The sequence below is a fragment of the Populus alba genome, chromosome 5 (assembly GCF_005239225.2).
Source record: "Populus alba chromosome 5, ASM523922v2, whole genome shotgun sequence".
Classification (NCBI taxonomy): domain Eukaryota; kingdom Viridiplantae; phylum Streptophyta; class Magnoliopsida; order Malpighiales; family Salicaceae; genus Populus; species Populus alba.
Genome location: NC_133288.1, coordinates 12,620,205 through 12,634,913, shown reverse-complemented (window position 1 = coordinate 12,634,913; position 14,709 = coordinate 12,620,205). Strand labels below are relative to the sequence as shown.

General features: G+C 35.2%; 3 protein-coding genes across 4 annotated transcripts; 2 read left to right on the top strand and 1 right to left on the bottom strand.

Annotated features, from left to right (window-relative positions):
- The first annotated feature begins 59 nt into the window (after positions 1-59).
- Positions 60-4,222, top strand: LOC118045813 (probable glycosyltransferase At5g03795). Its single transcript, XM_035054529.2, has 5 exons — positions 60-690; positions 1,355-1,641; positions 2,317-2,549; positions 3,519-3,676; positions 3,858-4,222. Exons 1-5 carry the CDS (start codon positions 190-192, stop codon positions 3,957-3,959), a joined length of 1,281 nt encoding a protein of 426 aa, XP_034910420.1. The 5' UTR covers positions 60-189; the 3' UTR covers positions 3,960-4,222.
- Positions 4,223-6,734: 2,512 nt separating this feature from the next.
- Positions 6,735-8,917, top strand: LOC118045770 (nicotinamidase 1). Its single transcript, XM_035054488.2, has 5 exons — positions 6,735-7,101; positions 7,255-7,438; positions 7,548-7,684; positions 7,781-7,966; positions 8,586-8,917. The coding sequence occupies exons 1-5, from the start codon at positions 6,955-6,957 to the stop codon at positions 8,682-8,684; spliced, it is 753 nt and encodes a 250-aa protein (XP_034910379.1). The 5' UTR covers positions 6,735-6,954; the 3' UTR covers positions 8,685-8,917.
- Positions 8,918-9,045: 128 nt separating this feature from the next.
- On the bottom strand, positions 9,046-14,146 carry LOC118045768 (protein NETWORKED 2D). Of its 2 annotated transcripts, XM_035054487.2 has the most exons (3): positions 13,584-14,146; positions 9,933-12,816; positions 9,046-9,424 (listed from the first exon to the last, which is right to left on the bottom strand). In XM_035054487.2, exons 1-3 carry the CDS (start codon positions 13,675-13,677, stop codon positions 9,412-9,414), a joined length of 2,991 nt encoding a protein of 996 aa, XP_034910378.1. In that variant the 5' UTR covers positions 13,678-14,146; the 3' UTR covers positions 9,046-9,411. The 2 variants fall into 2 exon arrangements, with proteins under 2 accessions (XP_034910378.1, XP_034910376.1); XM_035054485.2 differs by lacking the exon at positions 9,046-9,424 and having other exon boundaries at positions 9,718-12,816; positions 13,584-14,145.
- Between the last annotated feature and the right edge of the window lie 563 nt (positions 14,147-14,709).

The window sequence follows — 14,709 nt, the reverse complement described above, 5'->3', positions numbered from 1 at the left end:
CAGCCATAATCACATCAAATACCAAGAAGAAAAACTACTAGACGTTTGGCATGGTATTTGAGTTGAGGGATTGAGGCGGTGAAATAAATAAAACAGGTACCCAATTATTAGCGCAAAAAACCCAGAACAGTCCACCGATCTGAAACTCCAGTGAAAAACCCAAATCTCCCACCACTGGCTCCTCCGGCAATGACAGCCGGAAAGCTGTCCCAACAATTACAGCAACAGCAACAAGTACGGCAATCCATGTGTTCTTTGAAAGGATCCCTCCGCACTCTGGCAATCCTAACGCTCGTCTCTTTTACATACCTTTCTTTCAATTCTCTCCATTCCTCTTATTTTTCTTCTTCTTCTTCTTCCATCGCTGCATCAACCATTTCTTTAGCGCCAGTGACCAAGAAGACGACTATATTGGTTGAAGATTACGACGACGACGAGATATCGGATCTGTATCATTCGCCACGTGTATTCAAATTGAATTATGAGGAAATGGAGAGGAATTTCATGATTTTTATATATCCAGATGGAGATCCAAATACATTTTATCAAACACCTAGGAAATTGACTGGCAAATACGCGAGCGAAGGGTACTTTTTCCAGAACATAAGAGAGAGCAGGTTTCAAACACAGGATCCTGATCAAGCCGACCTATTTTTTATTCCCATCTCCTGCCACAAGATGCGCGGCAAGGTCTTTATTTATTTATTTAGCAATTGCTGCTGCATCTGTCTGCATTTCTCTAGTCATGCTTTCAGCTTTACATTGACTGACTTTCCTGCCTGTCTTTCTGTAATTCTCAGTATGAATTTTATTAAATATTTATTTGGTTACATTTTCTTCACTACAGTGTGTTACTGGAATTGTTACCCAACTATTTTTCTTGATATTCTTCTTTTGGGCACCAACTGTAAGTGTGTCATCAGGCTACCTTTCACGCGCCGGGTCTGAGCCCCTTCCCTGTCGATTCTTATGCAGGCCATCCATGACAAATTATTCTTCGCATGGCCCCTTTTGGATTCGATCCTGGATGATAACATGGAGAGCAAACCCACTTACAATAAATCTTTCTTCATATTTTGACTGACAAGCATTTGATAGATAAATGTTGTTTTTCCAAGTGAGGAAACCCTTTGTTGATGATGGCTCCTATTTTTCTACATTAGTTTCCCTTAGCTCTGCTTGCTTGCTAAATCTAAATTGGCATGACAAATGCCTAAATCTATGCATGAATAGCTATCTGACACTACCTTTTCCTTTTTATTACTAACCCAATCAATTAAAGATGCCGCATTGCATTGTTGGTTGTTCTGATTGATGAAGTTGCTTCAAACCTGAAATTCATTGTTCTGTGCAGGGAATATCTTATGAGAATATGACCATTATTGTTGATAATTATGTGGAAAGCTTGAAATCCAAGTATCCCTATTGGAATAGAACATTGGGTGCTGATCACTTCTTCGTCACTTGTCATGATGTTGGTGTAAGAGCAACTGAAGGAGTTCCGTTTCTCATAAAGAATGCAATCAGAGTGGTGTGCTCCCCTAGCTATGATGTCGGGTTCATTCCACACAAAGATGTTGCTCTTCCTCAGGTCCTCCAGCCATTTGCCCTTCCTGCTGGAGGAAATGATGTAGAGAAGAGGTAACAATAAGTGAAAAATGTTGACTTATTTATTCTTCTAAACTTAGGTTTTATAGGCTCTTTTTTTTTAGGATTTGTAAAGGCATGGCTGTATCCATTTTTCTGTAGACTAAGAAGCGTTGTTGCATTTTGCATGAGCAGCATTGTTTTGTTTGGACACTAGCAGTCATTTTGATGATTGATTATGGACAACTAAAATTGAAAATACAGGATATCTCTTGTGAATCTTGGGGCTTTTTTTATTTCGCATTTAACATCTTACTGTACATTGAGGACATTAATAGAATTCAATTTTTCTTTTTAAGTGGACTCATAATATTAATGTTTAACTCTTTAGCTTTCATATCCTTATTTCTGCGTTTTTATTTTGTGCTTCCCAATGAATATTAGAAGCTCACATGCTACCTACCACTGAAGAAAAAAAAAATACAAGCCCAAATGTATTGCGGTTGTCATTTATCATTGACAAAGGTTACATGCTGGAAACTTATACTGAGTGTGTATTTGTCATTGCGTCCATGTTCATTCCATGAAAATAACTTTCACAATTTTTTGATTGACTCCTTACCTGATAAAGTTGCTGTCAATTGAGATAGGCATATGTGCAGATAGGTGTTGAATTTTTTTTTTTTTCCAAATGGATAGAATTCACCCTTGAGTTCATTTGCTTTACAGGACAACTCTTGGTTTTTGGGCTGGCCATCGAAACTCTAGAATTAGAGTTATACTAGCACGTGTGTGGGAGAATGATACTGAACTAGATATTTCAAACAACAGAATAAATAGGGCTACTGGACATCTTGTCTATCAAAAGAGGTTTTATGGATCTAAATACTGTATATGCCCTGGTGGATCTCAGGTTAATAGTGCACGCATAGCTGACTCAATCCATTATGGATGTATTCCTGGTAAGTGTTACAACTGTTGCAACTTTTTTTGATAGCCAAGAATGGGTACAAATATGTTTCTATAATTTCATATCTCAAAATATGAAATTAAAGGTTTTGATTCTTTAACAAGGTCCCTTTCATTAACCCTGACTTAAATACCTGGAGAATATGGTTAAGCACCTGAAAAAACTAAAAACTAAAATAAAAAATGAATTGAAAACAAAAAACATACATGAAGGAAATTTGACATGTATTTGTTATTTTAGTCTTGCTCATTTTGTGCATGCTCATATTCTCTTAGTATCTAATTGGGGCTTAGCAATCATGCTGATTGCCCCTGAATTATGATAGAAGGAACACCTTGCATGATGCATGGAAAATTTTTTTTTGCTATAACGAAGGACAAATGATTTCCTAGCATTACTAATAGTTCTTTATATATGTGTGTGCATGCGTGCATGACTAAGTTGCAGTTGGATAATTTCTTGGGATTACTTGCAAGATGTCAGAAAACTCCATAACATGGTTTTAAATCATGGTTTCAGTTCTGTAATCATTTGCTGTCGCAAGGAAGCAGGCTGTTGCGGGTGTTATGGCTCATGGTTATAGCTTTGTACCTGCAAATATATGTTAATGAAATGTCTAACATACTAAGGTCGGTGTTTATATAAATCAATATAAACCATTTGATTGTGAATAAATAACATGCACTGAGGAAAAAGATAAATTTATAAATAAAAAAAATAATTTCTCAAGTGTAATGGTTGTTCCTCCTGTTACAGCCGAAATATAACGGATAATTAATAGAAGGCTAGTACTCTGTTATGAAACGGCCATATGTTATGTAACGATAGTTTATTTTAGAACCATGCTCCATAGTTACGAAGCTTCCTATAAACACAAACATTTTTCATGCAATTTTAACTGTTGTTCAAATAGTTGGTTGAGAATCACTTTCTTTGAATACTTTTGTCACTTCTCTTGCAGTAATATTGTCCAACTACTATGACCTGCCATTCAATGACATTCTTGATTGGCACAAATTTTCCGTCATACTTAAGGAGCAGGATGTGTACCGACTCAAGCAAATTCTGAAGGACATACCCGACAATAAATTCGTTTCACTGCATAAGAATTTAGTGAAGGTAGAGCCCTCTCCGTTGCAGCTTGAAATGTGATTCTTTTTTTGCCAGATTATGGATTTTTGTTACGACTCAAATAATTTAAGAAGAAATTCAAAAATCCATATTACATAGCACCAGCAACTTTGAATTTCTTCTTAATGATTTGCAATAACTCACAAGCACTTAATGTTATGTTTATCAGGTACAGAAGCATTTCCAGTGGAATTCGCCTCCTGTCAAATATGATGCATTCCATATGGTCATGTATGATCTCTGGCTGCGTCACCATGTGATCAAATACTAGCTGTTCAAGGGGCGTGATTCCAATTGTCATCAGTTTATGCTCAAAACCTTTCATGCTTACAACCCGAAGCCTGTACATTGTCACATACAAAACGTCCTCCATGCCCCTTTGAGCTAGGGAATTACTTTTAAGGTTCCAAATTCTTTTTCTTCTTTCTGTCCAGCACTGGATCTATTGTATATGTTTCTGATTCATTGATTTCCGATAGTTTTTTTTTTTTTTCAACAACAAAAATAGATATTTATAAAATTAAATATTATATTTGTTTGAGAACACGATAACTTCATAAAAAACTAATTAAAACAAATTATGAATTTTAATTCTTAATCAATCCAAGTTAACCTCTCAAACAAGTGATTTATATAAAGGAGCATATTGAGTTTAATATTTGTTTTTAGGTTTAATAACTTTTGTTTTTTCCTGTAATAGTTTATATTTAATTATGTAATAACAAAAATAGATACTTGCAAATTAAAGCACTAATTTTTTGAAATCATGAATTTTATATATAATAAATTAAAATAAATTTATAAAACTCAATTCCTAAAATCAACTTGTCAAACTTGTAATTTGACTCTATTAGGTTTAATAATTTTATTTTTTCTAAAATTATTTTTTATTTAATTAGATGATAATCAAAATAGATGCTTATAAATTAAATGTCAATAAATATCAAGATATTTGCTTGAAATTACAATAAACATCCAAAATACTCCAACAGTGATATGAAAAACACATAGTCAAATATGAAAAAAAAAAAAAAATTCTTTCTCAACTCTAATCTACATTCTCCAGCCAGATAAAGGTTTAAAAATACTATAATGAGACCCCATCATTACATGGAACCCATTCACATCAAGATTGATATTTTTTTATTATTGGAATATAACAAATTAACAACTTTCTCTTTTATTTGTCATTATTTGGTGATTTTTTTCTCTTTTTTTTTAAGTTTAAAGATTGAAATATTAAAAAAATAAATTTTTAAATTGAAATTAAAATTACAAAAACTAAAAGATTATAAAGAAAGAAAAAGGAAAGCGAGTGGACTAAACATATATATATATTTTTTTTTTTAGTGAATTTGATATTGATCATATGGTTTCTTCTTATTTTATGCTTTTATCATCTTTTGTTTTATTTTTTCTTTATGTAACAAATCTTGATAAACTGATCATTAATTAGGTCATGGAAGGTAAAAAAACAATTAAAGGTAAAATTGAAAAAAAAACATATAATTAATGTGAATTGGTACAAAGAAATAACTAGTGGAATACTAATTGAGATGCTGAATTGCTTCGATGGAAGTGAGAGTTGCGCTTCGAAGCTCTGTATATTCTAATGAAACATCACACATTTAATGAATATGAAATTGTTATATATTAGATGGCTGGCAATGAGAATTATTATATATGGTAATGAAATTTACCCTCACGAAATTTAAAGTCAAGGTGGGTAATCTTTACCTCCAAATTGGTATTCCTTTTTTATGGGTAGATTCTACACTTTAAAATTTAACCTTTTTTTAATCAATAAATAAAAAAATTATTAACGTGCAAGAAAACAATGACCATGTATCATACTTTTTTTAATCAATAAATAAAAAAATTTTTTATTTATAATTTATAAATTAAATTCAAAATTAAATAAATTAATAGATAAAAAAATTATAAACGCTACTTAAATATCAAAACAAGAAGCTAATTTTTACCATTAAAGCAAAAGATAAATGATCAAGCAAATATTTTATATTAATTGTCTTTTTTATTTTTTGCGCTCTCGCTGCTAATAATGAATGATTTTATTTTTATAAAAACATAATATAAATACAAATTTTTTTTATATAAAATACAAGAGGGAAAAAATTAGAGTTAAATTAAACTAATTTCTTGGAAGTACTCTAAAACTAAAAAAATATAAATAGATGAATCACTATTTAAATAATAAAGCTAACCAAAACAGTAAAAATTTAATAATAAGAGAAGATGATATTAATTAATATTTAAGTAGAAAAAAAACTAATACAAAATTTTATACAAGTTCTCTTTTTCACCTCTCAACATGTAAAATAAAAAAAAAATAAATTTATAATCAAAATATATATTTTCAAAATAACAGGGAGCAAATGATAAGAAAATCTAAAACTTTAAAGATGGAACTGAAATTTCCTCATGCCAAGATGGCATGTGTTTTTGTTCTTCGTGAAGTATTGTTCTTTTCTTTTAATTTGTATGTTCAACCAAATCCGTTTTCAAACATAATCCAAAACTCAATGCATTAGTGACAAAACAAATTAGAAGAATTACACATAAAATGTAACATACGCATATAAAACGAAGTCAATTTTTTTTTAAATTACTATCAAGAATTCAAATGAATTTTTTAATTTCAGCTCTAAAAATCTATTTGAAAATATGGTTATTGTTATTTTTTAAAAATATTTTTATTTGAAAATATATTAAAATAATATATATTTTTTATTTTTTTAAAAAATATTTTTTACATCAATACATTAAAATGATTTAAAAACAAAAAAAAATATTAAATAAAAAAAAAATTTTTATTTTTAATTTTTTTTTAAAATATAAAAATAAACATTACACAAAATTCAAAACAAGTGCGAAGAAGGCAAGAAAATTAAATTAGATTTTGTTTTTGTTTAATTTATACTTGTTTGACTCGGGTGGGCCGCTTCAGACATTGAAGGGCCCGAACTTGACTTTGTTAGAGACCGGACCGGGGCAGGTCTTCTGAACAGGGTGATCGGGAAGCCCGGCGTCCGGTCAGGTCTAATAGGGCCGCTTTCATGTATAAACAAAATAAAATAAAAACAAATTTCCAAGGGATCTTTTGAAAATTTCATCCACACGGCTCCACGCGCATACTGAGTCTGTTTCAACATTTCTTTAATCTTGGTGCGCATGCTGTATAGGTCATATGACCGGATTGCCTACCTCTCTTCTCTAGCATAGACTTTAGAAGAAAGAGAGAGAAGATGGTGTCGCAGGCGATAGATTTGTTAAAGAAGGAGCTTCCTGTTGAAGAGGGTAGGCTGCTTCTGAACGGAGATGGAGCTAAGACTACTGGTCTGGTCTTGGTCGACCTTGTTAATGGCTTTTGTACTGTTGGCGCTGGGAATTTGGTAACAAAACAAACAACCCAAGAATTGCTCTTTTGCTTCTATTTACTTACATATATGCATAGACAGGGAGAGGTCTCAATTTGTTTTGTTCTGTTGAGGTTGTGTTATGTTTGTGATTATTTTTTTAAAAAAAAAAAAAAACTGTTTTGGCAGGCCCCAAAAGTGGCAGATAAGCAAATATCAGAAATGGTGGAGGAATCAGCGAGGATTGCTAGATTATTCTGTGAAAAGAAATGGCCTGTTTTGGCCTTTCTTGATACCCATCATCCTGATATACCCGAGCATCCTTACCCTCCTCATTGCATTCAAGGAACTGATGAAGCAAATCTTGTTCCTGGTAGCTACTGTTTCTTTCTTCTTACAATAAAAACCGTACTATTCTTCTTCTTATTTATTTATTGAATGGATGAATGAACGGATGGTATTCTATTCTTTTTTATTTATAGCCCTTCAATGGTTAGAGAATGATCCCAGTGCAACTCTTCGCCGCAAGGATTGTATTGATGGATTCCTTGGTTCAATTGACAAACATGATGGTTCCAATGTCTTTGTTGATTGGGTTCGAAATAATGACATCAAACGTGTAAGCAGCAACACTCCTCTTTTCTTTTCCTAAAATTCTATTTATTGTTTCTTTTCTTTCTTTAAAAATCAATGGTGCATGTTTTCCTTTTGGAAGCTACTGGTTGTAGGGATATGCACAGATATATGCGTCCTGGATTTTGTTTCTTCGGCCTTATCTGCCAGAAATCGTGGCTTTCTTTCTCCTCTAGAGGATGTGGTTGTGTATTCTCGTGCTTGTGCAACCTATGATCTTCCACTTCACATTGCCAACACTCTCCAAGATACCATAGCACACCCACAGGTACTTTGATTTATTTAATCATTGGTTTGCTAGCTATGATTCCCCCCCCCCCCATGTTCCCTGTCTTGATTAACCCTTGTGGTGTACTTCAATTTAGATTAGTAGCCAATTATCATGATGGCTGGGTTGTGTATATCGAACGCAAAATTTTCTAATAAGTGTAGATATATCACGGGTCAGCATTTTACTCAGATTATTGATCTCAGACATGCCAATTTTGTTAGATTATTAGGATTTCGACTTAGTTGAGATTGGACATATAAATTAATAGTTAAGACACGGTATAGGTATGAGGGGGTGGTGTAAATTAATATTAAATTGCTTGTTTAATGCATGGTGATGATTAAGGGGCAATGCCTTTACAAATGAGAAGTGCGATGCACAAATTGGAGGATCTGGTTCTTTGATCAATGGATCAAATCAAAGAACAATTTCATTTTCTTTTATTAGTTAATTATTTTTATTGTATATTAGTTAGCTTAATCTTTTGTTTTTTCTTGTAATGATATTTACTTGAATTTGCATCTTTACGTAAAACAGACTTTACATGCTTTTTTCCCTATGCATTGGTGAAATATGCAATCTTATCCCATTTCATTTTATTTTATTTGTGTGGCAGGAGCTGATGCATCACATAGGCCTCTATATTGCCCAGGGAAGGGGAGCTAAGGTAGTATCAGAGGTTTCTTTTGGTGCATTACCACAGCCATTATTTTAGCCCAGCTATGCTTTACATGTTCGTCAGATAGGGGTAGCTGAAAGAACAGTATGTATCTAGAATAAAGGTTTTTTATATTTGGGCTGCCACTCAATAATTATGGCATAGGTATTGAAATTAGTTGAATGGAAAACAAGATTGTCACATGCCCCTGTGTTTCTTGATCATGTTTTGCTTTGTAAATTTCTGTGCAATTCTAAATGACAAAGTATCAGCAGGAATGTTCTTGGCCAGTGATTTCGTAGTTGGTTCTGTTTCAATTGTTTATCAACGAAAAAAAGTGGCGTTTCCATGTTTCGATTCATGAATTATATAGCATTGAAAGGGATATAATCTGGAATTTGTGTGGCTAGGCTTCGCATCCTTTTTCAGGAGATCAGCAAACCAAATTTGAATTACAAGGCACTTGACAATTCAGTAGATTAAATTTGAGACGTCCATCTTGAACATCTCGTGTTGAAGTTTTGGAATTGGTGTGTGGAGATTCAGGGGAAGGGAGAGTTACTTACCCCTGCAGTTGAGCCTGAGATGCAGTGAGCCTTCCCATAATTACATTCAATTCATGCTACAGTTCTATAGAATTGCATTTTCAGGACTGAATTTACCAGAATTTTCAGCACGGCAGTCAATTTCCTCTGGAAGGACAGAGAAGCAGGCCCCAACACGTTCCCCATCAGAATTGTTCAAAAGGATGTTTCTCATTCCATGTGTTAAGGATACTTCCAAACTACGTGTTCTTTCTGAGGTTCAAGAGAAGGAAAAGAAACGAATATATCATGTTCTTTCTGGTGCATGAATAATGGTTTTGATATGCAATAAATGGAAGATCAAATTCAAATAAATTCGTCAATTTCAAGTTCACATTTTGTCTGTAGTCGCGCTACAAGCAATTGTTTCTCTTTTTTGACAAGGATGTGGCTTGGTTACAGACATTTAGAACAGCATATAACAGGAAAGCAAAACTTTCATGGAATTGCGCAGAAAAGATTTCTTGGTTGATTTTATAAGGTTAAAATGCAAACCCACTAACAGGTTAAGTGAAATCAAATTGTTGAAGTATTCTTCTCGTTCTGATACTTTTGATTTATCGATAGTAAGCACCCGTAGTACATAGAAACCATGCCTTGATAAAAAGTAGAACAGAGAAGGAAGCTTAGGCTTCTGAAACAACAACAACAACAACAAATGGATTGGATATAACTCAGACAACCGATTCAAATAGCACTAATTTACACGTTAGGTCCTGACCTTAGATGTCTCCTATTCATTGCAGGGTGCATGCGAGAAAAGATTGAATTCTTTTGCTTTTTGGGTTTTATGCCAAAGATGAACGACCGCAAAGGAACTCGAGATCCACTTTCTGAGTGTGGAAGCTGGATATTTTGACGGTGCTTTGATCCGGAAAGCTTAAATTCCTCGTTCAATTTTTCCAGTGTTCTTTCAACTTCGAGTTGGAGTGTTGTTATGTAATCTAAGCCTGCCTGCAATTCATCTGCAACCTTGTTATTCTCTTGTTTCATGTTCAAAATCTCTCCTTGGAACTTAGCAGCTTGATAGCTTGTAAACTTGAACTCATCATCTTCAGCACTCTCCTTCAATACAGCTGTTATTTCATCTTGAATGTCGCACAGAGATGCAAATCTGCTCTTCACTTCATCTTTCAGTTGCATGCTTTTCTCTAACCAGACTGTCAGTTCAGTATGTATCTCTCTAAGGTACTTGTATAGTGGCCGCGCATCTGATTTCAAAGAATATTTTGCATTACTACTCCCATCTTGAATCTTTTGCTTTTCCTCTAGTTTGAACAACTCAGACTGTAGATCTTGAACTTCAGTTTCAAATTTCTGTATTTGTTGGAATGTAGTGCTGAACCTTAACCAGAAATTCAAGTTCTCTTCAAGAACTTCATCAATGTTCATCCGGAATCGATCTTCGATTTCTGAGGTAGTTTCTGGTTGGTCCATTAGAATCACATTGATGTCTCCTGTTACTTCTTGTTCTGTCACCATTGATTCTACAGGTTTGCTATCTTCACCCAAACCTGCTTGAAGAAGGATCAGCTTCTGCCGTAGAAATTGAATCTGTTCATCCTTCTTTGCATTAGCACCTTTCAACTCTCTTACCTGCACTGTTGCATCAAAGAGGCTATCTCCATTCTTCTTTTCTGCTTCAGTAAGCTGCTTCTTTAATTCCTTGTAATTCCGAAGAATTGTAGTATACTCTGTCAGCAGTACTTTTTCTCTATTCTCCATACCATTCATGAACAACTGCTTCCAGTCTGGCTCATCAACTAGCATTGTTTCCTGTTCCCATATTTCAACATTGAGATCATCCATCGGTGAAGGTGAGTCTTTCTTAGCAGTTTTTTCTTCAATTTCCAGGCCACTAAGTTCCTCCAGAGAATTGTTGAGGTCAATAGTTTTTTTGGGTTGACTTGAATTTTGCCCATGCTCTTTTATCTCTTCATCTTCTCTTTCAATCCCTGCAGTCTTTATAGAACTATCAGCATCATTCATTTTATCTTCTTGTTCCTTCAACTCCGCAAAGAAACTGGATTCCGCAGGATATTCCTTTACCTTCTCTGAAGAATATGAAACCTTGAGCTCGTGACGTGGCTTCAGATTTTGTTGTACCCCAAGACCCTCAACAGGATTTAGTGCATCTTCTGATCCCTTGAAATCTTCATGGGATTTACCAACCTTGAGCTCGTGCATCTCTTTTGTCTTCACATTCTGATGTTTCTCAAGGCTATCATCAGGATTGAGTGCAGCTTCTTGTGATTCAACTTTTACCAGTGATCTGTCCCCTGTTTCAGGTTTGACCTCGAATTCCTCATCTGATTTTACAGACAGCAATCTTTCAGAGAGGTGGTCAATATTAGAACGAGCTTCAGTAAAATGTGCCTGAAGGTTGTTATTCTGGTACTCAACACTCTGGTTTAGATCCTGGAGTCCATACAATTTCTCCTCCATTTCCCTAAGCTGTTCCCTCAAATTATTTTTTCCATTGAATAATATTTCCTTGTCTTCTTCTAAAGTTTGAATTTCTGCTTGCAGTTCATTTGTCTCCAACCTTAACCTCTGTATAAGAGCTGTCTGTGATGAAACTGAAGCTTCTAAGTTAATGATCTTGTTTACAAGTTTATCGATCTTCTCAGCAAGTTCTCCCATGGTGACACATGCACTAGATCCAACCTCGAAGTTTTCCTTAATCTTCTCACGCAACAACTCCATATCCTGTCTCTCTTCTGTATCACTGCTCACTCCTTGATATATACGTTCCAATCCTTCTACTGCTTTTAAAGGTTCATCTTTGGCTTCAGGATTTTCTGGATTGATCTCACCATGCAAAACCTCATCCTTGAGACACTTCAACTTCCCCCAGGCATTGTTGATTCTTTCCCGCTCTTCTACTGCTTCTTCTGCAGATCTCTCTTGTCTCTCCTGCAATAGAGCCAATGTCTCTTGGCATGATTTCAGGGCTGCCGATGCGATCAATTTCCGAGCTTCGTTGTCTTCAATGACCATGCCTGCACCAAATTCATCTTGCAGATTACAAACCTTCTCCTGCATTTCCCTGATCTGAAGCTCAATTTCCCAATACTTGGCAAGTCTGCTGTCATAAGAACTCTTCACAAACTCTTTTTCAGTTTGTAGAGCCAGGATTGTTTTCTGAATTTTGTCAATCTCTTGGAGTCCCTCGGATTTGCTCAAACCAGACTTGGCAACTGTTGCATTCCTTGCTCCTTTCATTGACTTCTTTGATTGCAGCTTCTTTGAAGCTGATGTGATGATACCCTTTATATCTTTAGGAATCTTTGGGACCTTTGGAATATTTGCTTTCGAGATTTCTGGATGCTTCTTTGCAAATTTAGATGGGGTCTGGTCTCCATCTTCTTCCATTGCAAACTGGACTTGTTCTGGGAAAACATAAGCAATGGTATTGTTGGCATTTTGAAGCTCTGTTGATATGTGGTCATACCGTTCAGCTAATGCCCGATAAGCTCGGTAAGAGTCTTCAACGAAGTGTATCAGCTCTGGTCTCTTTTTGTAGTACATTTCAGCCCTCTTGGCAAAAGAGTCTCCATCTTCTTCAATAAGTTGGAGCACGTTTTGAACCTTATCTTCCATATCTGCAATTGAAGATTTGTGTTGTTAAGGCATGTTATACACATTGCGTTTATGCATGTTACGATCAATTGATTCATATATAGATGAAGGCATTTGACAAATTTATAAAGCAATGAGATGGAAATGAACTTCAGTTGTATCAGTTCCTCAGCAGAAGGTCCAAAATCATTTGAAATTGCCGGAAGAGGTCCAGAATCTTATTAAAAACGGACTAATATTGTGACTTGGTTTCTTTTAAGTAGGTTTTATATAATCAACATTATATTTTTACCATATGTTACCATCACAAAATGAATAAACCTGGAAGTCATTGCCGTGCTTGACTTAACTCGAAAACTAAATGCATTGAAATGAGATCTTTTTCATGCATATGTACGCCAAACATGTGAGATGTAAACCAATCCAGACTTGTGGGAAATATAGAAACTTGATCAAGCTGGTCTAATAGCGCATCTGGGCTTGGCCTTGCCTTATTATAGCAAAGAAGAAAAGGCAAACAAATGTATTCTCAACTAAATTTGTTCTTCCAACAATAACGAGCTTTGCAGAAATCAGATGGAGCGTATCATGCACGTAATGAATCGATTAGCATACGAAGTAGTCTAATTCCTATTCAATCGTAAATCTCCCTCTCTACAGCGTTTTGTTAAATCCCGTGAATAAAAAATGAATGTGTGATTGCTACAACATGAGGTTTACAAAAGGCCCATTAATCCAATCACTAACATATTGAGTGAGAAACTAGACAAGAATAGACCCTAATAATTACCATGAAGGTTTTGCTCGAGCCATTTAGATTGCTTTGTTCGGATGTGGCTTGCCCACCACCACGAGTAAGCATTGCTTGCAGCTCTCTGCAACATATTACTGTTTCTTTCTTATCTCTTTTGTTTCTCCAAATAAAAAATATGTTGGATCATGCAGCTTTTCTCCTCCTCTTTCTTCAACAAGGGACAGACCAAACTACATGCAATGCAACGCTGCAAGTAATTGCAGCCTCCCCTCTTTCTCCCCCCCTTTCTCTAACAAGAGAGCACAACAAGACATGGAAACCCGAAACGTCGTACCCTTTTGTTTTGGAAAGACAGAAGAGGAGGGTTGTTGGTTGAGGTTTCAAATTGAAAGAAACAAAAAAAGAAAGGATGCTCCAACTACATGCTAATAATGAGATGATGGAGGGGAGCCATTCCCGGCTGGATTAGCTGATGAATCGAGTTAAAATGAAAAGACCGAACGCCCAGCTGCCAATTTGTGATAGACAAGTGTAAGCATGGAATATGGAAGGCACGGTTTTTGCTTTTCCAGGGTGTATATAGGACACCTCCCTTTTCTTTTCTAATTATTTTCTTTCTTTCTTTGCGTTCTCTTTACCCTTTCTTCCTTTTCTTCTTCTAATAATTATTATCAACAATATAAGCAACAAGACTTGCTCCATTCAAGTACAAACAAAACTAAGAGATCAACTTTGCACTGTGCACTGTGAGTGTATTTACCGTGTATTCGAGCAATGTTTATCTGGGGAATTTGGACCATTCTTACGAGTTTTTCATGTGTTTTGTGCGTTATTCATGCCATGTCTTCAGATCATTTTTCTTTCTTTCTTCTGCCATGCATCTCTTTCGACACGGTTGCTGGGTTGTAGGTGGTCAATGAGTTTTTGTGGCCTGTCCTTCTTGCAGTGTACCCAGTTGATTGGTGGTTGTTGGTAGAGGGTGGGGCTGGTAAAGTGGAGTTTGATTTGGGTTGGTTTTGCACGACATGTTTGTCCTTTCTTTCAGTCCTGGAGACTTGATGGGTTACTGTGCTCTCTCACTCCTCTCACTGTGGCTTCTTTCTGGGCAGCTAAGCTCCCTCTCACTCCTCTCACTGTGCTTGATTGGTTATTTCGCTCATTT